The 23,339-nt window shown below is 45.8% G+C and overlaps 1 protein-coding gene across 2 annotated transcripts in view; it reads left to right on the top strand.

Moving 5' to 3' along the window:
• Window positions 1–20,070: 20,070 nt before the first annotated feature.
• PPARGC1B (PPARG coactivator 1 beta) overlaps window positions 20,071–23,339 on the top strand; it is a 112,410-nt gene continuing 109,141 nt past the window's right edge. For both annotated transcript variants that reach the window (XM_088475771.1, XM_088475772.1), the window contains exon 1: window positions 20,071–20,146. In XM_088475771.1, the coding sequence (XP_088331897.1) occupies window positions 20,075–20,146 (72 nt within the window). In that variant the 5' untranslated portion in view covers window positions 20,071–20,074. The remainder of the gene's footprint in view (window positions 20,147–23,339) is intronic.

The following is a 23,339-nucleotide window of genomic DNA, read 5'->3' as shown; positions in this document are numbered from 1 at the left end:
ACTCCAGTCCAAACCAAAAAAAAAATTATTTTCTGTGTTTGTGAATTGTGTGCGCAGTAGCCGCACGTGCATCAACAAAGTAGTGCCAAGCGTGCGCCTGTGTCATAAGTAAAGGGCCGGCTGGCTTGACCGTTAAGGGTGTTGTAACCCCCGAAAGTACACTCCAGTCCAAACCAAAAAAAAAATATTTTCTGTGTTTGTGAATTGTGTGCGCAGTAGCCGCACGTGCATCAACAAAGTAGTGCCAAGCGTGCGCCTGTGTCATAAGTAAAGGGCCGGCTGGCTTGACCGTTAAAGGGTGCTGTAACCCCCAAAGTACACTCCAGTCCAAACCAAAAAAAAAAATATTTTCTGTGTTTGTGAATTGTGTGCGCAGTAGCCGCATGTGCATCAACAAAGTAGTGCCAAGCGTGCGCCTGTGTCATAAGTAAAGGGCCGGCTGGCTTGACCGTTAAAGGGTGCTGTAACCCCCAAAGTACACTCCAGTCCAAACCAAAAAAAAAATTATTTTCTGTGTTTGTAAATTGTGTGCGCAGTAGCCGCACGTGCATCAACAAAGTAGTGCCAAGCGTGCGCCTGTGTCATAAGTAAAGGGCCTGCTGGCTAGACCGTTAAAGGGTGCTGTAACCCCCGAAAGTACTCTCCAGTCCAAACCAAAAAAAAAATTATTTTCTGTGTTTGTGAATTGTGTGCGCAGTAGCCGCATGTGCATCAACAAAGTAGTGCCAAGCGTGCGCCTGTGTCATAAGTAAAGGGCCGGCTGGCTTGACCGTTAAAGGGTGCTGTAACCCCCAAAGTACACTCCAGTCCAAACCAAAAAAAAAATAATTTTCTGTTTGTGAATTGTGTGCGCAGTAGCCGCACGTGCATCAACAAAGTAGTGCCAAGCGTGCGCCTGTGTCATAAGTAAAGGGCCGACTGGCTTGACCGTTAAGGGTGCTGTAACCCCCGAAAGTACACTCCAGTCCAAACCAAAAAAAAAATTATTTTCTGTGTTTGTGAATTGTGTGCGCAGTAGCCGCACGTGCATCAACAAAGTAGTGCCAAGCGTGCGCCTGTGTCATAAGTAAAGCGCCGGCTGGCTTGACCGTTAAGGGTGCTGTAACCCCCGAAAGTACACTCCAGTCCAAACCAAAAAAAAAATTATTTTCTGTGTTTGTGAATTGTGTGCGCAGTAGCCGCACGTGCATCAACAAAGTAGTGCCAAGCGTGCGCCTGTGTCATAAGTAAAGGGCCGGCTGGCTTGACCGTTAAAGGGTGCTGTAACCCCCAAAGTACACTCCAGTCCAAACCAAAAAAAAAATTATTTTCTGTGTTTGTGAATTGTGTGCGCAGTAGCCGCATGTGCATCAACAAAGTAGTGCCAAGCGTGCGCCTGTGTCATAAGTAAAGGGCCGGCTGGCTTGACCGTTAAAGGGTGCTGTAACCCCCGAAAGTACTCTCCAGTCCAAACCAAAAAAAAAATTATTTTCTGTGTTTGTGAATTGTGTGCGCAGTAGCCGCACGTGCATCAACAAAGTAGTGCCAAGCGTGCGCCTGTGTCATAAGTAAAGGGCCGGCAGGCTTGACCGTTAAAGGGTTCTGTAACCCCCAAAGTACACTCCAAACCAAAAAAATATATATTTTCTGTGTTTGTGACTTGTGTGCACTGTGGCTGCACGTGCATCAACAAAGGAGCAGCGCCAAGCGTGCGCCTGTGTCCCATAAGTAAAGAGCTGGCTGGCTCATTTCTTAAAGGGTGGTGTAACCCACAAAGTGCACTACTCTCCAGCAAAAATAAAAAAATATTTTCTGTGTTTGTGTGCGCTTTAGCCGCACGTATATATATCAATATAACATAAATGGAGGACCAAACTTTCTCCGATAAAAATAAAATAGGGAAAGATCAAGAACCACTTCCTCCTAGTGCTGTTGCTGCTGCTGGGAGTTGTTCATCATCCCAGAGAGGAAGTAGGAACATCACTACTTTTACTAAACAATTGACCCTCCAACAGTCCCTAGCGATGAGGATGAAGTACGACAGCAGTCATCCTGAAGCAAAACGTATAACTGAGGCCTTGACTGCTATGTTGGTGTTAGACGTGCGTCCGGTATCCGACATTAGTGCAGTGGGATTTAGACAATTGATGGAGGTAGTGTGTCCTCGGTTCCAAATCCCGTCTAGATTCCACCTGCATCCTCAAAGCAGCAGCGACAAGCGTGCGTCTGTCTGTTAAAGGGTGGTGACACCCTCAAAGTGTGCTACACAAACAATTAAAATATTGTTCTTTTTTTTTCTGTCTTTGTGAATTGTGTGGGCTGTAGCCGCACCTGCATCCTTAAAGCAGCAGCGACAAGCGTGCGTCTGTCTGTTAAAGGGTGGTGCAACTCTCAAAGTGCGCCAAAAAATAAAAAACTATTTTTTTAATGTGTTTGTGACTTGTGTGCGATGTAGCCGCACTTGCATCCTCAAAGCAGCAGCGACAAGCGTGCGTCTGTCTGTTAAAGGGTGGTGACACCCTCAAAGTGTGCTACACAAACAATAAAAATATTCTTCTTCTTTTTTCTGTCTTTGTGAATTGTGTGGGCTGTAGCCGCACCTGCATCCTTAAAGCAGCAGCGACAAGCGTGCGTCTGTCTGTTAAAGGGTGGTGACACCCTCAAAGTGTGCTACACAAACAATTAAAATATTGTTCTTTTTTCTGTCTTTGTGAATTGTGTGGGCTGTAGCCGCACCTGCATCCTTAAAGCAGCAGCGACAAGCGTGCGTCTGTCTGTTAAAGGGTGGTGACACCCTCAAAGTGTGCTACACAAACAATTAAAATATTGTTCTTTTTTTTGGGTCTTTGTGAAATGTGTGGGCTGTAGCCGCACCTGCATCCTTAAAGCAGCAGCGACAAGCGTGCGTCTGTCTGTTAAAGGGTGGTGACACCCTCAAAGTGTGCTACACAAACAATTAAAATATTGTTCTTTTTTTTCGGTCTTTGTGAAATGTGTGGGCTGTAGCCGCACCTGCATCCTTAAAGCAGCAGCGACAAGCGTGCGTCTGTCTGTTAAAGGGTGGTGACACCCTCAAAGTGTGCTACACAAACAATAAAAATATTCTTCTTCTTTTTTCTGTCTTTGTGAATTGTGTGGGCTGTAGCCGCACTTGCATCCTCAAAGCAGCGCGACAAGCGTGCGTCTGTCTGTTAAAGGGTGGTGTAACCCTCAAAGTGTGCTCCACAAACAATAAAAATATTCTTTATTTTTTTCTGTCTTTGTGAATTGTGTGGGCTGTAGCCGCACTTGAATCCTCAAAGCAGCAGCGACAAGCGTGCGTCTGTATGTTAAAGGATTACATCGGTGACAGCATCCAAGTAGGCATGTCAGACAGTCCGTACCTGTACTGGCAGGAAAAAGAAGCAATTTGGAGGTCCCTGTACAAACTGGCTCTATTTTACCTGAGTTGCCCCCCCTCCAGTGTGTACTCCGAAAGAGTGTTTAGTGCAGCCGGGAACCTTGTCAGCGAAAGGCGTAGGAGGTTGCTTCCACAAAATGTGGAGAAGATGATGTTCATAAAATGAATTATCAACTCTTCCAGGGAGACCAGCCTCCAGAACGTACAGAGGGACCTGTGGTTCCAGCAGGGACGAATTAATACTCTGTGAGGATGAGGATGTACACACTGAAGAGGGTGAGGAATCGGTGGATGAGGAGGATGAGATCTTGCCTCCGTAGAGCCAGTTTGTGCAGGGACAGATAAATTGCCAGCTTGTTTTGTGGGGGCCCAAACGAACCAATCATTTCAGCCACAGTTGTGTGGCAGACCCTGGCGCTGAAATGATTGGTTTGTTAAAGTGTGCATGTCCTGTTTATACAACATAAGGGTGGGTGGGAGGGCCCAAGGACAATTCCATCTTGCACCTCTTTTTTTTCTTTGCATTATGTACAGTTTGGGGCCTAGTTTTTCAATGCCATCCTGTCTGCCACTGCAGTTTCACGCCTAGATGGGTCACGTGTTTGTGCCGCCCACTCGTGTCGCTTAGCATAGTCATCCAGCTACCTCGGTGCAACCTTTTGGACATAAAAACACTATTGTGAGGTTTGAGGTATTCAGAATAGACTGGAAATGAGTGGATATTAAGGTTATTGAGGTTAATAATAGCATAGGAGCAGAAAAACCTACAAATTCTGTGATTTTAGCTGTTTTTATGCTTTTTTTCAAAAAAATACAGATCCAAAACACAAAACCCAGAACCCAAAACACGGAAGGGTGGTTTTGGCAAAACCAATCCAGATCCAAAACACGAAGAAAGATCCAGATCCAAAACCAAAACACAAAACACGAAAAGTGGCCGGTGCACACCCCTAGTTTAAACTAGTAAAAAACACTTCATACAGTTTCACATTCTAACCACTATTTTCATATTGTCCATATCCTGCGAACGCATGATGCGATTTCCTTGCGGGTCGAACCGGAAATCTGCAAACAAACAGTGCTTTAGAATGGTAACAAACATTATATGTGTACTAGCTTATGTACGTTAAACATCTACAGAAAAAAAGGGATTTTCCCTCCAGCACACTGCAGCAAAATCAACAAAACTACTTGAATCCTACATGATAATAGAAATTCAGAGGTATTGGTTTACATACATTTGCAAATATATGAATAAGCGCTGGGCCAACGTCAAGGCTCCTCTATACCAGCGTCCCTAACATTATGGGGTTCACGTCCGAGACGCAGGGAACCCCAAAAGAATCCAGCCAAGGACTATCCCCAGGGCATCACACGAAAAATGGTGAAAGTGAAGTGTAAAGTATAGTTGTGTAAAGATAAATCAATAAGTGTTAATGGTAAGGGGTTAAAATTACATAAAAAATAGACAAACAAATAGAAAGGTGATAAAAAAATATCTATGTGAATTAAGTGGTGATGCCCTGAAAAAAGGCCCAGCCAGAACAACTTCGGGGGCCCCACGCCCAAACGCTCACCCCAAAATAATTGTTGCTACCTAATAGTAGCACCCACTCTGGGTCATATAATTACAAATTAATGTACTGCATAATAACAGTACATATATAAGCTGAGAGCAGACTCACCTAGAAGGTACCCCAGAAACTTCCTAATGGCACTATTCAGACCAACACATCCTCCCAATGCTGGCTCTTTTCATGCCTCACAAAACTGCAAACAAAAAGTATGGTGGTCGCTCACATCAACTTAATGACATTGCACAGGTGCTTGTAAAGGGTGGGGTTTACACTGAGCTACAGAAAAAAAGGGATTTTCCCTCCAGCACACTGCAGCAAAATCAACAAAAATACTTGAATCCTACATGATCAGGGGCGGATTGGGCGTTTACTTCAGCGGAAACTTTCCCGGTGGGCCGACGGCTCATGGGGCCGCTGGCTGCAAATTGTGTTTTTTTAATATAAATATATTAACGGTGTTTTACCGGCCCGAGTGGCACTTCCGGATAGAGATGCGGCCGCAGGTCATAACAGAGCAGGGGGAGGCAGTCCAGCCAGGGTAGGGTCCTTCCCACCCATTTCCTCCCCTCCTCTTACCTCCTCCTATCTGACACTGCTTGATGATGGGGCTCTGATGTCACGATCCAGTGACCAGCCTCAGCACGAAAACCAGAGGAGACTGCCAACCCCAGACGTGCTGGTCCGGACCTCCTCCATCACTTCTTGGGATTGTTGCTTTGCCCCCGCTGTGCTGTCTATGTTATATATCACAGGATCGGTAACTGGGTGAGTCAGTCCTTCCCTCACAACAACATTCTCTGTCTTGTTTCTCTCTCTCTCCTCCCTGTCTTCCTCACAGTGCTCCGTGTCTTCCTCACACTGCTCCCTGTCTTTCTCTCACACAGCTCCGTCTTTCTCTCACACTGCTCCCTGTCTTCCTCACACTGCTCCGTTTTCCTCACCCTGCTCCCTGTCTTTCTCTCACACTGCTCCGTCTTTCTCTCACACTGCTCCCTGTCTTCCTCACACTGCTTCCTGTCTTCCTCACACTGCCCGTCTTTCTTTCACACTGCTCCCTGTCTTTCTCTCACACTGCTCCCTGTCTTTCTCACACTGCTCCTTGTCTTCCTCACACTGCTCCGTCTTTCAACACTGCTCCCTGTCTTTCTCTCACACTGCTCCCTGTCTTTCTCTCACACTGCTCCCTGTCTTCCTCACACTGCCCGTCTTTCTCTCACACTGCTCCCTGTCTTTCTCACACTGCTCCGTCTTCCTCACAGTGCTCCTTGTCTTCCTCACACTGCTCCTTGTCTTTCTCTCACACTGCTCCCTGTCTTTCTCTCACACTGCTCCTATCTTTCTCCCACACTGCTCCCTGTCTTTCTCTCACACTGCTCCCTGTCTTCCTCACACTGCTCCCTGTCTTTCTCTCACACTACTCCCTGTCTTTGTATCACACACTGCTCCCTGTCTTTGTATCACACACTGCTCCCTGTCTTTGTATCACACTGCTCCGTCTTTGTATCACACTGCTCCGTCTTTGTATCACACTGCTCCCTGTCCTTGTATCACACTGCTCCCTGTCTTCCTCACACTGCTCCCTGTCTTTGTATCACTGTGTTCCCTGTCTTTCTCTCACTGCTCCCTGTCTGTATCTCGCACTGCTCCCTGTCTTCCTCACACTGCTCCCTGTCTTCCTCACACTGTTTCCTGTCTTCCTCACACTGCCCGTCTTTCTCTCACACTGCTCCCTGTCTTTCTCTCACACTGCTCCCTGTCTTTCTCACACTGCTCCTTGTCTTCCTCACACTGCTCCGTCTTTCTCTCACACTGCTCCCTGTCTTTCTCACACTGCTCCCTGTCTTTGTATCACACTGCTCCGTCTTTGTATCACACTGCTCCCTGTCTTCCTCACACTGCTCCGTCTTTGTATCACACTGCTCCCTGTCTTTGTATCACACTGCTCCGTCTTTGTATCACACTGCTCCCTGTCTTTGTATCACACTGCTCCCTGTCTTTCTCTCACTGCTCCCTGTCTGTATCTCGCACTGCTCCCTGTCTTCCTTACACTGCTCCGTCTGTATCTCGCACTGCTCCCTGTCTTCCTCACACTGCTCACTGTCTGTATCTCACACTGCTCCCTGTCTTCCTCACACTGCTCCCTGTCTTCCTCACACTGCTCCTTGTCTTTGTATCACACTGCTCCCTGTCTTCCTCACACTGCTCCCTGTCTTTATATCACACTGCTCCCTGTCTTTCTCTCACTGCTCCCTGTCTTCCTCACACTGCTCCCGGTCTCTCTAACACTGCTCCCTGTCTTCCTCACACTGCTCCCTGTCTTTCTCTCACCCTGCTCCCTGTCTTTCTCTCACACTGCTCCCTGTCTTTCTCTCACACTGTTCCCTGTCTTCCTCACACTGCTCCCTGTCTCTCAACACTGCTCCCTGTCTTTCTCTCAACACTGCTCTGTCTTTCTCTCACACTGCTCCCTGTCTTTGTATCACACTGCTCCCTGTCTCTCAACACTGCTCCCTGTCTTTCTCTCACACTGCTCCATGTCTTTCTCTCACACTGCTCCCTGTCTTCCTCACACTGCTCCCTGTCTTTGTATCACACTGCTCCCTATCTCTCAACACTGCTCCCTGTCTTTCTCTCACACTGCTCCCTGTCTTTGTATCACACACTGCTCCCTGTCTTTGTATCACTGCTCCCTGTCTTTGTATCACACTGCTCCCTGTCTTCCTCACACTGCTCCCTGTCTTCCTCACACTGCTCCCTGTCTTTGTATCACACTGCTCCCTGTCTTTGTATCACACTGCTCCCTGTCTTCCTCACACTGCTCCCTGTCTTCCTCACACTGCTCCTTGTCTTTGTATCACACTGCTCCCTGTCTTCCTCACACTGCTCCCTGTCTTTATATCACACTGCTCCCTGTCTTTCTCTCACTGCTCCCTGTCTTCCTCACACTGCTCCCGGTCTCTCTAACACTGCTCCCTGTCTTCCTCACACTGCTCCCTGTCTTTCTCTCACCCTGCTCCCTGTCTTTCTCTCACACTGCTCCCTGTCTTTCTCTCACACTGTTCCCTGTCTTCCTCACACTGTTCCCTGTCTTCCTCACACTGCTCCCTGTCTCTCAACACTGCTCCCTGTCTTTCTCTCAACACTGCTCTGTCTTTCTCTCACACTGCTCCCTGTCTTTGTATCACACTGCTCCCTGTCTCTCAACACTGCTCCCTGTCTTTCTCTCACACTGCTCCATGTCTTTCTCTCACACTGCTCCCTGTCTTCCTCACACTGCTACCTGTCTTTGTATCACACTGCTCCCTGTCTTTGTATCACACTGCTCCCTATCTCTCAACACTGCTCCCTGTCTTTCTCTCACACTGCTCCCTGTCTTTGTATCACACACTGCTCCCTGTCTTTGTATCACTGCTCCCTGTCTTTGTATCACACTGCTCCCTGTCTTCCTCACACTGCTCCCTGTCTTCCTCACACTGCTCCCTGTCTTTGTATCACACTGCTCCCTGTCTTTGTATCACACTGCTCCCTGTCTTTCTCTCACTGCTCCCTGTCTGTATCTCGCACTGCTCCCTGTCTGTATCTCACACTGCTCCCTGTCTTCCTCACACTGCTCCCTGTCTTTGTATCACACTGCTCCCTGTCTTCCTCACACTGCTCCGTCTTTGTATCACACTGCTCCCTGTCTTCCTCACACTGCTCCCTGTCTTCCTCACACTGCTCCCTGCCTTTGTATCACACTGCTCCGTCTTTGTATCACACTGCTCCATCTTTGTATCACACTGCTCCCTGTCTTCCTCACACTGCTCCGTCTTTGTATCACACTGCTCCCTGTCTTTGTATCACACTGCTCCGTCTTCCTCACACTGCTCCGTCTTTGTATCACACTGCTCCCTGTCTTTGTATCACACTGCTCCCTGTCTTTCTCTCACTGCTCCCTGTCTTTCTCTCACTGCTCCCTGTCTTCCTCACACTGCTCCCTGTCTGTATCTCACACTGCTCCCTGTCTTCCTCACACTGCTCCCTGTCTTTGTATCACACTGCTCCCTGTCTTTATATCACACTGCTCCCTGTCTTTCTCTCACTGCTCCCTGTCTTCCTCACACTGCTCCGTCTGTATCTCGCACTGCTCCGTCTTCCTCACACTGCTCCCTGTCTGTATCTCACACTGCTCCCTGTCTGTATCTCACACTGCTCCCTGTCTTCCTCACACTGCTCCGTCTTCCTCACACTGCTCCCTGTCTTTGTATCACACTGCTCCCTGTCTTTATATCACACTGTTCCCTGTCTTTCTCTCACACTGCTCCCTGTCTTCCTCACACTGCTCCCTGTCTTCCTCACACTGCTCCCTGTCTTTCTCTCACACTGCTCCCTGTCTTTCTCTCACACTGCTCCCTGTCTTTCTCACACTGCACCCTGTCTTTGTATCACACTGCTCCCTGTCTTTCTCTCACACTGCTCCCTGTCTTTCTCTCACACTGCTCCGTCTTCCTCACACTGCTCCCTGTCTTCCTCACACTGCTCCCTGTCTTTCTCTCACACTGCTCCCTGTCTTTCTCTCACACTGCTGCCTGTCTTTCTCTCACACTGTTCCCTGTCTTCCTCACACTGTTCCCTGTCTTCCTCACACTGCTCCGTCTTTGTATCACACTGCTCCCTGTCTTTGTATCACACTGCTCCCTGTCTTTCTCTCACACTGCTCCCTGTCTTTCTCTCACACTGCTCCCTGTCTTCTTCACACTGCTGTCTTTGTATCACACTGCTCCCTGTCTTTGTATCACACTGCTCCCTGTCTTTGTATCACACTGCTCCCTGTCTCTCAACACTGCTCCCTGTCTTTCTCTCACACTGCTCCCTGTCTTTCTCTCACACTGCTCCCTCTCTTTCTCCCACACTGCTCCCTGTCTTTCTCTCACACTGCTCCCTGTCTTCCTCACACTGCTCCCTGTCTTTGTATCACACTGCTCCCTGTCTTTCTCTCACACTGCTCCCTGTCTTTCTTTCACACTGCACCCTGTCTTCCTCACACTGCTCCCTGTCTTCCTCACACTGCTCCCTGTCTTTGTATCACACTGCTCCCAGTCTTTGTATCACACTGCTCCCTGTCTTTGTATCACACTGCTCCCTGTCTTTCTCTCACACTGCTCCCTGTCTTCCTCACACTGCTCCCTGTCTCTCTCTCACTCTTCTCCCTGTCTCTCTCCATACTCACCTTCCAGTCCTCCAGCATCTCATGGTACCCCTCTCTTCCTTTATTGAATATTGACTACATGATGATGACATGATGACTTTATTCCTACACAAACAGGCAGATACCAGACCATGTGATATCTTGCAAGAGTAGTGAGCACCGCTGCCTGTCCAGAAAGGATCAATTTCTTCAGAGGCTCCCATTGCAGAGCAATCATATAGGTAAGAAAATACTCATTCACAATGCATGCTTGCTCTGTTTTCTCACTGGAGAGAGGGACTGGGGGCATGCTTCCAACATGACAAATTGGGGGGGGGGGGAATGGCTTGCAAGCACAAAGCTACGCCCCTTGCCACAAAACCACGCCACCTTTCGGTCGCGCGCCTTCGGCGCGCATATAGGGCCGCTTTCGGGGAATTTTCCAGGGCCACTTTAAGTTCCCAATCCGCCCCTGTACATGATAATAGAAATTCAGAGGTATTGGTTTACATACATTTGCAAATATATGAATAAGCGCTGGGCCAACGTCAAGGCTCCTCTATACCAGCGTCCCTAACATTATGGGGTTCACGTCCGAGACGCAGATTTGTAATTATATGACCCAGAGTGGGAGCTACTATTTGGTAGCAACAATTATTTTGGGGTGAGCGTTTGGGCGTGGGGCCCCCGAAGTTGTTCTGGCTGGGCCTTTTTTCAGGGCATCACCACTTAATTCACATAGATATTTTTTTATCACCTTTCTATTTGTTTGTCTATTTTTTATGTAATTTTAACCCCTTACCATTAACACTTATTGATTTATCTTTACACAACTATACTTTACACTTCACTTTCACCTTTTTTCCATTCGTGTGATGCCCTGGGGATAGTCCTTGGCTGGATTCTTTTGGGGTTCCCTGCGTCTCGGACATGAACCCCATATTTGCAAATGTATGTAAACCAATACCTCTGAATTTCTATTATCATGTAGGATTCAAGTATTTTTGTTGATTTTGCTGCAGTGTGCTGGAGGGAAAATCCCTTTTTTTCTGTAGCTGAACTACAAACTACAAACGTGAATGCGCATGAACGATAATCGTTCATCGTTTGACTCAGAAAGTGAACGATTTTTTCAAATGATTATCGTTAGATATCGTTTAACGATAATCGTTCAAAAAATCGTTGTGTGTGTATGCAGCTTTAATGTGCGTATAGGTTATGGTAGGACTTTTAACAATATACGGGAGCAATGCAGACGTACGATGCTAATAATCGCATATTAGCATCGCACACAATGGTTTCATGCTGACGACGCAAGATGGTGTCATCAGGCGCAATACAAGACGGCGTCGCCCGATATTAACTTAAGATCTGGTCTCAGCCAATCATCCGGTTTCGACACCGCGATAATGTTAAGTTTTCTCCGGCTAAAACTTTTTGGACCATTTGCACAAATTTGCCGCTTTTCGCATGTTTGCGCGCTCCCATTTATCGGCCAATCCAATTGTAATCCTATTGTAAAAGGTGCGATAACACATTCGCCCTATAATTCTTGCATGGATGACAGGCGAAAAGTGCAGGTGAAAATGGGGAAATCAACCTGTACCCCAAAAAATTTAAACTAAGATCGGGGAATAGTATAGAAGTGTGTTAATGGACATAAAGGTTTGCATTTTTTTATAGCAGTGAAAAAATTATAGAAAGCAAGTTTTTGGGCCAAAATAAATGTTGCAGTTAAATTAGGGGTTCAATAAAATGGGTGCAAGTACTGTATATTTTTTGTTTAATTTTAAGGCACTTTTAAAAAAAGGTTAAAAATACACCTGTCCCATCTATATAGCCCCTCAAAATACCTGTCCCACTACTTTAAACCCATTTTCCAACACTTTTTATTTTTTCACCCCATAAATGATGTCATTATTAACCAAATTAAGCTAATTAAATCATGATTTTTGACTATCTAGTCATTAAATGGGGTATCTAAGGGGTTCTGCACTAAGGGCCTTATTCAGGCCCGCTCGCGAGCGCTGAGCGCTAGCGAGCGGGTCAATGTTGGCCCAGTGCGCATGCACAAGAGGGAGCCGGCTCCGTCGTGCGCATGCGCGAGACCCGGATAGCGACAGCCAAGCCGTCGCTCCGGGTCTCGCTACAAAGGGGGCGTGCTGTCGATGGTGAGTGACAGCACGCCCCCTTTGGTGAGCGTGCCGGGGGCGTGGCTGGCCAGACGGAGGCATTCCCATGGGAACGCCTACCGTCTGGGGCCAGCCCCACTGACATCACAAGTGATGTCAGTGGGAGTGCTCTCGGCTCTGACAGAGCCGAAAGCACTCCAGGGCTTGCGGCAGACGAGACCCTACCACAAGGGTCTCGTCGCAAGCCCGATGGTCGCGATGGTCTTGACCATTGCGACCATCTTTTTGGCCGCTCGCTATAGCTGTGGGTGGTCACCCACAGCTATGTGAGTGGCCAGGAGGCCGCTCAAAAAAAACAGAGGGACGGCCCTGATTCAGAGCGAGCGCTCTGTCAGAGCGTCCGGCTCTGAATCAGGGCCTAAGTCCCAACATTTTTACCCAAATATAGGGGTTTTGCCCAACATATCACCTACTTGGAGATGGTGAAAAAAAGTAATTTGCGATAATTCCTATACAGTTTTCGCATATGTGTAAACCGCAGCTCATAGGATTTTGCAATAACCATTTTCTCGAAATATTTGCAGAACTTATCGGGGAAAAAGCCATTATCGCGGCTAATTGGATATGGCCTTAGATGTGTTTTGGCATCTATAAAACAATATATATAATTGGCATTTAATATTTAGTAAGAACATTAATCTCTGGGAAGTTAAATTGTAATGTTGGCAACCTCTGTTTTCATTTCCTCTGGACTAACACAATTGCAATATAGAAATGTCTCAACACCATATACAGTACTTGTATCTGTAAACAACCTATAAAACACAATGACTTGTGTCTAGTTGCAAAATGATTGTGAAGGTTATTTTATCTAGTCCAATACTGCGAGTGCCCTTGTACAACATGTCAAAAGCAGGCTTGTCAACAAATCTGTGCTAGTTCTCTTGGTGGCATCAACACTCATATGAAAGGAACCGACGGCTTTTGCGAGAGGATTGAGAGACAGGACAGGTGGTTGGATTAAGAAGTCAAAAGGTCAAGGGAAAAGAAATTAAGAAGGGACCAAGACGCCATTAGAAACTAAGTAATAATGAAAGAAACAGGCAGCACTCATATCGTTTGAGCTTGAACCAGAACCCCCTGCTGAGGAAAACCGTTGCTGAAGTTGTTTTGTGCCTTGTTATGTTGATAAACAAAACAGGTTCTGCTGAATATAACCACCCCAACGGCCAGTGGCCAACATATTTACCTGTCAAACACTGTAGGTACGTTGTATCATTTAAGTATGTATTAGTTTAATAAGGCAGCTCCTGAATGTAACCCATTGTTACATGCACATAATTTGTAGAAGGTGTCATGTGTCCTATTTAAAGCCTGTTTAGCCAGCAAGTGTGAAAGACTGTCATTGTGTGCAGGCCAAACCACCAATCATAGAGAAAGAAAAGTTGTCTTCCATTTAGGTAACACTAATAGAGCAAGACAAAACAGTACTACAATGACTTATTATGTGGATTATTTTTACCAAATAAAAATCCTAACAGTAAATATAAAAACAAAATGAAAGGTATACAAAACATAATAATCAAAGGGTTTATCCATCTTTAGGTGACTTTACAAAAAGTAATTTATGAAAGTACAATACAGTGCCGCAAATGAAAGGATATGCAAAACATGCATTGCCTTTTTCATTGGGGCATTCAGTTAGTAGTGATGGGTGCAAAAAAGTGCTATTCGAATTGCAACACTTCATGACCATCAACATCGGCAATTTTGTCATCGCCACCATAGAGGTACGCTGGAATATTGGCGATTTTGGAGACAAGGGGACAGGTGTATGAAGCTCTGGAAAGTGATAAAGTGCAGAGTGATAAACGACCAGCCACTCAGCTCCCAACTGTCACTTTACAGGCTGTGTTTGAAAAATGGCAGTTAGGAGCTGATGGGTTGGTCATTTATCACTCTCCACTTTATCAGTTCCCATAGCTCCGTACATCTGTCCCGTGGATCCTACTACGATATGCGCAGCCGAACATTGGGCCTGGTTAAGAGTTGTATGGTATACTGATGTTTTCACAGTAGAGCGATTATCGGCCATCTGCGCATGCATCTGAGTTGCAATGTACAAGCGGCAAGGTACATTATCATTATCATCTCGCTCGCAGCAAGTGACTGAAATTCAGGTAGCGTCTGGGGGAGGTAGTGGCACAAAATGCAGATGGGTCACAAATGTTTCAGAGGCTTGTCTTATAGGCAAGAAATATGGTTCTGGTGTCTAAATTCCCACAGCTATGAATTATCTGCAACCGATTCTGCGTCTTTGTACTCAGATGCTGCAACATTGTACGCAAATGCTTGAATTTGGAAAGCTGCAGGTGGGCGTCTCAATACATCTCCAGGTGGTTGTAACATTTGCAGATTTTCACACAGCAGCTGTGACGCATTAGCGTACAACGCGGAATCCGGCCCATTGTGCCCAACCGAACATTGTGCCCACACATCACCTTTATGTGCAAATACCGATCCCATGTGCATATCAGTGTAATCCTTCTCTGGCAGTGTTAGGCTATCAGTGAGAGAGAAAACTGCAGCTTACAGGTGGGATTTTCACTAGGGCTCCAAGAGGATATATGCAGATACGTACTGCAGCCACTGATCATAATTAAAGCTCTCAGAGCTTTTTTGTTAATGATAAATAGACCCCTAAAACTTTCTCATCTACAGTATGTGGTGGAACATTCTGTTCTTAGACCAAGTAACTCTCACATCTATTTGGTTCATACTTGCCAACTCGCACTGATTGTCAGGGAGACTCCCTGAAACAGTAGCAATCTCCCTGACTCCCTGAGTCTAGCAATCTCCCTGTTTGCACCATACACCCAATATGTAGTTGTTATATACATGGAAAAAAAGAAATCAGAGATATATACATACAAATGGGATCATCAGTGCCATTTCCCTGCATTGTTTAAAAGTAGGGATGTGCAGGCTCGGATAGGTTCGAGTTTGCACGTTGAGTTCGGATTTTTCCCTAAAAAAAAACGGAACTCAGAAAGAGGCTAAACGTCATCTTACATGGACGAACATCATCATTGCTGGACAAAAGTCCAGGAATGATCTTACATGGACGAACATCATCATTCCTGGACAAAAGTCCAGGAATGATGATGTTCGTCCATGTAAGATGACGTTTAGCCTCTTTCTGAGTTCCGTTTTTTTGGAGGGAAAAATCCGAACTCAACGTGCAAACTCGAACCTATACGAGCCTGCACATCCCTATTTAAAAGGCACAATGATCCCTATGGCTAAATGCATTTTCATATAAGGTTTTCTGTGACCACTTTTATGGAACCCCTTGTAAAACAATACATGCACATCTTATATGCTGCTTTGGGGCTCGTTTACATTTGGATGTGAGTAATTTTTATGACACATTTTATGACACGCCTCTCAGATGTAGCAGTACATGTCCACTCGTCGCGCTCATAGGTTTTGCTTTCACAATCTCCCTGAAACGGATTCTCAAAAGTAGGCAAGTATGGTATACTCTTCTGTATACCATGCGCAGTGGTGATTAAAAGCCAGGAAATAACAGTTCTGGATGACAGTTTCAGATGGGTACAGCACAAAGATGAGACATACCTCCCAACACTCTCATTTAGGAGGGACACTCCCAATATGAGTACTTTGTCTCACCGCCATACCTGCAGACATGTCTGTGGGAAAGCTAGAAGGGATCTCCTGTTCACTGCTGCATGGATGGAAATGCAATTTAATTTATATAGAGTGGTATTGGCCAATGATGTCCCAAAAGTTTTTATTTTTAAACTAAGACACCCAAAATGTCTATTTTCCATTGTTCATGGAAACAAAAAGAGAGTGTTTCCATGGAATATATTGCAAAAATAAAAACTCAGAGGCCTCCAATAACTAAGTTAGAGTTGAGCACATCTTGCATACGACACACATCCCAGTAAGAGACTAATGCTGGCCATACACGGTGCGGATCGTGTTGTCACTGCCGGCATTCGTGCGGTCCCTGCAGACCGCACAATATGCCGGCTCCCTCCTCCACCATTTGAATGGGATCGTACATCGCATCCCAGGTCAGATGGTTTTGCAGAAAGACCTGGGGATGCGATGTACGACCCCGCGGGAGCGCACAACACGATATCAGGTACGATATCGTGCCCATACACGGCACGATATAGCACCTATATCGCGCCGATCCGTCGGATCGGCACGTATATTGTGCCGTGTATGGCCACCTTTACAAACTATTTTTGCACTAGTTACAATTATTTGCAGATAGCTACATTTTAGTCATAAAAGGTCATTTAAAAAAGTACAATATATGAGTGTGCACAGATCTGCTAAAAGGGATGTGCCTAGATGGTGCACCCAGTACACGCACAGGTGCACTGAAAGCTAGCAATGCGGCCATGTTTGCATGAAGTGGGAAACATTTTAAGACATGCAGGTGTAAATTTACTAAGATGGGAGTTCTATTAAGAAGTGATGTTGTCCATAGCAACCAATCAGATTCCAGGTATTATCTTCTAGAACAGGGGTCAGGGAACTTTTTTACCTTCTACCACAAAATATATTTAGATACACAGACGTTACACCCTTGATTTGAAAGGAAGGAAATCATATAGTAGTATCCCATATAATACCCCTGTAGTAGTGCTCCCATATAATGCCCCTGTAGTAGTGCCCCCACAGTTATGCCCTTGTAGTAGTGCCCCCATATAATGCCCCTGTAGTAGTGCCCCCATATAATGCCCCTGCAGTAGTGCCCCCATAGTTATGCTCCTGTAGTAATGCCCCCATATAATTCCCCTGTAGTAGTGCCCCCATATAGTGCCCCTGTAGTAGGGCCCCATATAATGCCCCTATAGTAGTGCCCCTAAATAATGCCCCTGTAGTGCCGCTTGTACAAAAAAAAAACACCTTAATCCCCGCTCCTGCATCCGCCGCCGTCCTGTCCGCCTGGCTGCTCCTCGGAACTATGGGAGAGACGTCATGACGTCTCTCCTATAGTGCGCATGGAGAGAGCCAGAAGCTGGAGTTCAGAAGAGAACTCCAGCCTCTGGCTAACGCGGCGCTGCAAGGAAGGAGCCGGGCACCCGCTGGTAATAACATCTCAGCGGGCGTCCGGCTTAGAGCCTTCCTGCGGCACAGCCGGGCATGCATTTGAATCATTCTATATTATAGAATGATTCATATGCATGCCCGGCTGTCCGTCCATTACCCCCAGGAATTTAATTTTTACCCCATGTGGGGTAATTTACCCCTGTTCTCCGACCACTGTTCTAGAAGGTGCTAGATAAATGAGAAGTGGAATCTGATTGGTTGCTACGGGCAACATCACTTCTTAAATTGAACTACCATCTTAGTAAATTTTCCCCGCACTGAGCAAAAGGGTAAATATCACTTCAAAGTCCAACCTCCTAACTCTAAATGAAGCATGAAAGTGTGGAACATTGATATTGCTTTTATTACATGTCTGTCTCAAGTTTTTCTTTACATTGGGCAAAGTGCGCCTTGAAATGCATTTTTGTAGCAAAGTGCAAATAAAAGATGCAAAACAATCTAATATATATGACAAGACTCATTCTTCACCAGCTATTAGGTGTAGCAAAATTTAAGTCAATTTGTGGAGCAGAGAGGGCTGTGCGTCCCTCCATGTGGCAAGAAAAAATTGCCTCTTATCTTGTTTTAAAAAACATGTTCCATAAAGCGTAGTCTGATACCCCTTTCAGACAGAATTTTCCCAAAAACCCGGCATTTGAGTGCCGGGTCGTTTTGCCAGTCCCAGCCTGAACAACCTTTCAGACAAAAAAGCAAATTACCGGGTCAAGCACTTCTATCCGGCAATTTGCTGATCAACACAAGTATTTTTCTGTCTGAAAAGGTCAATTCGGGTCAAAATTGCCGGGTCTCTGACCATGGTCTAAGTCCCGGGAATTTCGACCCAGGTTGACCCTTTCACATAGAAAAGGACCCGTGTTGATCAGCAAATTACCGGGTAACAGTGCTTTACCCGGTCATTTGCTTTTCTGTGTGAAACGGGTATTATTGTTTAAATGCCCTCCACAACAAGGTGTACAGATTTGGGTTCTCCGCAAGGAACCCCTCCATCTGCACAACTTCTCCCTTGGGCCTGTGAAAACTTCTACTATAATCAGCCATCTTCTTCTTCTGCAAACGTATGCACATTAGCGGAAATATGCGCCCATCAATCAAGGAGCGCAGCTAGACCAAAGCTGGTTTTGTTTTGCACATTAGCCACTTTGTAAATAACTTTCAGAGTGTCCTCAAAAACAATTGTCAGGTGTTGGCAATAGTCCTAATCAGAAAACAAATCTAAAGGGCCCCATACATCTGCCTGCTATTTCCCCGATGTGACCGTAACCGCAGATCCGCAGATTTCCGGTAGGAAACATTGATCTGCCATCCAGGTTCGTCGATCTGTTGGGGAATCTGAGAAATTCTTCATGTTAAAAATCCCAGATTTGCCGATCCCAATCATATTTTGTTCGGGATTAGCAAATCAGGAAAATCCAACATGTTGGATTTCACTGAGGTCCCAACCCTGGCATCTGGCGATCGGGGAATTCCCCAATACATTGCAGATGTATGGGGGCCTTAACTTTAAAGGAGCGTACACACTAGACGATATGCTCCCTGAGCTATATCGTCTAGTGTGCTCAATGTCGTTCAAGACATTGAGCACACCTGCTGAACGATATCATTAATGATATCATTCAGTGTCGGGACTCTCTCCCCGATTCCATAACATGCAGCAACCTGATGACATTGTCAGGTTGGCCAGCATGTTAACCCGATGAACGATAATGACGAACGACCCGCTGGAAAGCGCGTCATCGTTATCGTTCTTGTGTTAAAAATAAACGATAAAGTGGACGACTGAACAATAACGTTATTGTTCAGTCGTCCACTTTAATCGCCCAGTGTGTACGCACCAATAGTCATGACATGTTAATAAATTGTCCCTTTAGAACAGGGAAGGGGAACCTCAGGCCTGGGGGCCGTATAAGGCCCCCGGAATCATTTTGTCTGATCCTCTGAGCTTTTTTTATGCAAACTGCTAGCCTCATCTGGCTAGTAGGGTGCCTAGAATGGCATCCTGCAGCCAGAATCTATGAAGCAGTGCCGCCTGGAGCGTCCTCAGGACGCTTCAGATGGTCACACCGCTGCCCTTACAGCTCCCCGTAGCATCCTCGGGATGCAACGGGCATTGCTGTAATCACCGGCGATTGTGGCCCCACCCCATGTGATGTCACACGGAGGGTCGTGGCCTGCACCAGGCCCGCAAATAATGTTATACGGTATATATATCAAAATGGCCCTCGGCAGAAAAAAGGTTGTCCACAACCTGCTTTAGAATGTATGTTATGACAACAATGCTGGTGATTGTAGCAAGGCCAGGGTTCTGGAAGCAGGGCTCTGCTCTATCAGTATCCTTCAAGAGGCTCTGCAGCAGCTGAGGAATTCTCCAAGTTTTAAACATTTGATGTAGCTGTAATATAAAAGGAGTGCAATGCGGCTGATAACGTGACGTTTGTCCAGGAGGAAAAATGTTAAGGAAAAGCCATTTGCCACCAGTAAAGCAGCAACCTACCAATGTGGGACAAAGGTCTGCAAAGACAACGTGTACTCCAATCCCCAGAAGCGGGGCTGCTGTCAGTGAGATCCTCCTATCCTAAGCCGGGTGCTCTCCCCTCCCCTTTGCCGGCTTCCCTCCTCCTCAGTATTCTCTCTCATCTCAGGCTGCTGGCAGCTACACTCAATGAAGATGGCGGACTGCAGCACACTGCTGGATGAAGATCTGGAGTCTTTCGTATTTAGCTACCTGACTGACAGCCCGGTAAGAGGCAACCCCCCCTAGGCGGACAGGGCTAAGATCCTGGGTCTGGTGACCATTAGTCAGTATAGTGACAGTCTGGGACACCCCCTTTCCCTTCACCCCCCGATGTTCTGCATCTGTTATTACATAAATTACTAGTGATTTGCTATGGACATCTCCAATTTAAGAAACCTTTGCAACTTATCAAATGTGCAGAGCTCTGATCCCCACATGCTTGTCATGCACCCTGCTCAACTTCATCTGATCTTCCATTCAGTGCATGCTCCTCGTATCCTCTCCTCACGTGTTACATCCCATCCCTGCTGCACATGCTGCTCCCCGTCTCTTCTTCCCATACTATAGCTGTGTGCTTACCAATGCTACCCATGCTATAGCTGTGTGCATTCCAATGCTACCCATGCTATAGCTGTGTGCATTCCAATGCTACCCATGCTATAGCTGTGTGCATTCCAATGCTGCCCATATTATAGCAGTGCGCTCACCAATGCTGCCCATGCTATAGCTGTGTGATCACCAATGCTGCCCATACTATAGCTGTGTGCATTCCAATGTTGCCCATACTATAGCTGTGTGCTCACCAATGCTGCCCATGCTATAGCTGTGTGCTCACCAATGCTGCCCATACTATAGCTTTTGTGATCACCAATGCTGCCCATGCTATAGCTGTGTGCTCAATTCTGCCCATACTATAGCTGTGTGCTCACCAATGCTGCCCATACTATAGCTATGTGCTCACCAATGCTGCCCATACTATAGCAGTGTGCTCACCAATGCTGCCCATACTATAGCAGTGTGCTCACCAATGCTGCCCATACTATAGCAGTGTGCTCACCAATGCTGCCCATACTATAGCTGTGTGCTCACCAATGCTGCCCATACTATAGTAGTGTGCTCCCTACTGTTGCAGCCTCCCTATAGCCACAACTTTACGCGCGGTGCGCCTAGCACCACACTCCGTGCCCCTCATACACTTACACGGGCTGTTATCCCTCACCCTGCAGTTACCGTCCTGCTAAGCCCGTGCAGAGGTGTCACTTCCATTCATTCCCGTCACCGGCTCTGACACGTGGAGCAGACTGGGACTGGTGCCCACATCGGGAGCACAAGTGGATTCTGCAAAGTGTGGGGTGACAAGAGTGAGGGGCCGGGCAGCACTACGCTGGTGGCAGTGTGTGAGCAGACGGTGCCCAGCTAGTACCCATGCGGTGGCAGCCAGCCCCGAGTCAGCAGCAGCAGGACGTGTTTCACATGAGGTGCTGGAGGAGAGGAGGGGGCGTGTAGCTGGGCCGGTCTTGCTTATGAAAGTATTATATAAAGGAACTTGTGCAATCATTTTTGCAGTCTATCCAAGTGGCATGCGTATGGGTGGTAGAATTTGTATATTTATGTATACTCATATTTACTATTACACGGTCTTTGCACCGTGCGCAGCAATAGTGTGGCACCTGACAATCAGATATGTTCATAATATATCGTTTTGTAATGGGAACCACGGGTTTTAAATTAATTTACCATGTAAATGACAAAGGACGTACAGTATGTACATAACTTGCATTTTTCCATCCGAGCAGTGTTTGATTTAATATCTATCTATATTAATGCATGTGTTATATTGCTGTAACATGTCTGTGTTAACTGGTGTCATGTTGCAGCTTCCTTAGTTACTTCTTCAACTGACGTACAAGTGCTATTATCTATCTATCTATCTATCTATCTATCTATCTATCTATCTATCTATCTATCTATCTATCTATCTATCTCAGGGCTGGATTAAGGTTAGTGGGGGCCCCTACAATACAATTGTCAATATGATATGCTTATAATGTTATTAAAAAGTAAAATGTGTAAATACTCCTAGCACCACAAATGTGTTAATCACACTGTAGTGCTCCCAGTTGACATATACCATAGTGCCCCCACACACTGTTTCTGATCACTCTGTGAATCTAGATTCACTTCACAATTCAGTGACAATAATATCCCCAGGTCTGTGCTGTGTTACTGTAACAGTGTGTTAGTCATACGACTGCGGCCGGCTTTCTGGGCTGTCAGTTTCATAACAGCCGCACAGTAGTGCTTACAAAACAGAGCTGAGCTGGGCATGTGTGAGCTGCAGGTTGCTCCTGGCTATTATTGGTACAGAAATCTTGCTTTACTGACATGTACAATGGTTAGTGACTCTACTCCTGCATGAATCATCTCCAGCAAGATTGCAGCAGCAGAATCCAGATAACATCTTACTGGATCTAGATTGATTTGTCTGTTTTGTAAAGGCTTCCTGGAATAAATAATAAACTTGACCCAGTACAAAAAAATGTTTGTTCAATTTACGCATGGCTTCTTTGCACCTAATCCTAAGGAGAATTGAATCACAGTCAAGGTGTTTTGACACCAGAGGAAATGGAAGATGAGAAATTTCCTGAATTTCAAAGCTTATCTCTTAGTTTAGAAGAAGTCGATAACATTTCACTTCAATAGCATTACTGCTGGGGAAATCACAAGCTGGGCTAATGGAGCCGAGATGCACTGTATTTGGGCCATCCATTTATAGGCAATTTTTTCAGCCTATACTGATTGTACATTTCTTATCCTGTTAGAAATGAAAATAAATATAGGCACCACATAATGGTGCGCAAAGTACTTAAATAAAGCTTGTAGTAGATATCATATATATTTTCACTGCATGCACTGATAGTACCTATCACTGTGGAATAATCTTTAGTATTATCATTATTATTCACTATCTCAGCTCAAGTACAAATTGTGCCCAATAATATAGCACAATTCTGATAATGGTATCTTCCCATCAGTGTGATAGTGTAATGTTTTATTTGAGAAATATTGGCAATTGTTGGAGTTGTACTACATTTCTCACTTCTAGAAGTGGCCCATTTAATAGTTTAGTATTGTTTGTGCAATTTTAATTGGGAAATCATTGTAAATATGATTTTGTACCCTTTTATACCACAACATTTTGAAGATGATTATGAGGGGTATTTATCAAAGACCGGAGAGAGAGAGAGAGAAAATTGTGAGAGATAAAGCACTAACCAATCAGCTTCTAACATACATTTTACAAGCTGTGTTTGAAAAAGGACAGTTAGGAGATGATTGGTTAATACCACTTCTCTCACAATTTTATCTCTCATTAAGCTTTAGAACATAGATCTGGAATCCAGGGCAAATATGACTG

This window comes from Taudactylus pleione, unplaced genomic scaffold (genome assembly GCF_031769625.1).
Source record: "Taudactylus pleione unplaced genomic scaffold, aTauple2 ptg000178l, whole genome shotgun sequence".
NCBI lineage: Eukaryota > Metazoa > Chordata > Amphibia > Anura > Myobatrachidae > Taudactylus > Taudactylus pleione.
Note: the sequence above shows the minus strand (reverse complement) of the source record. Positions and strands in the feature narration are given on the sequence as shown.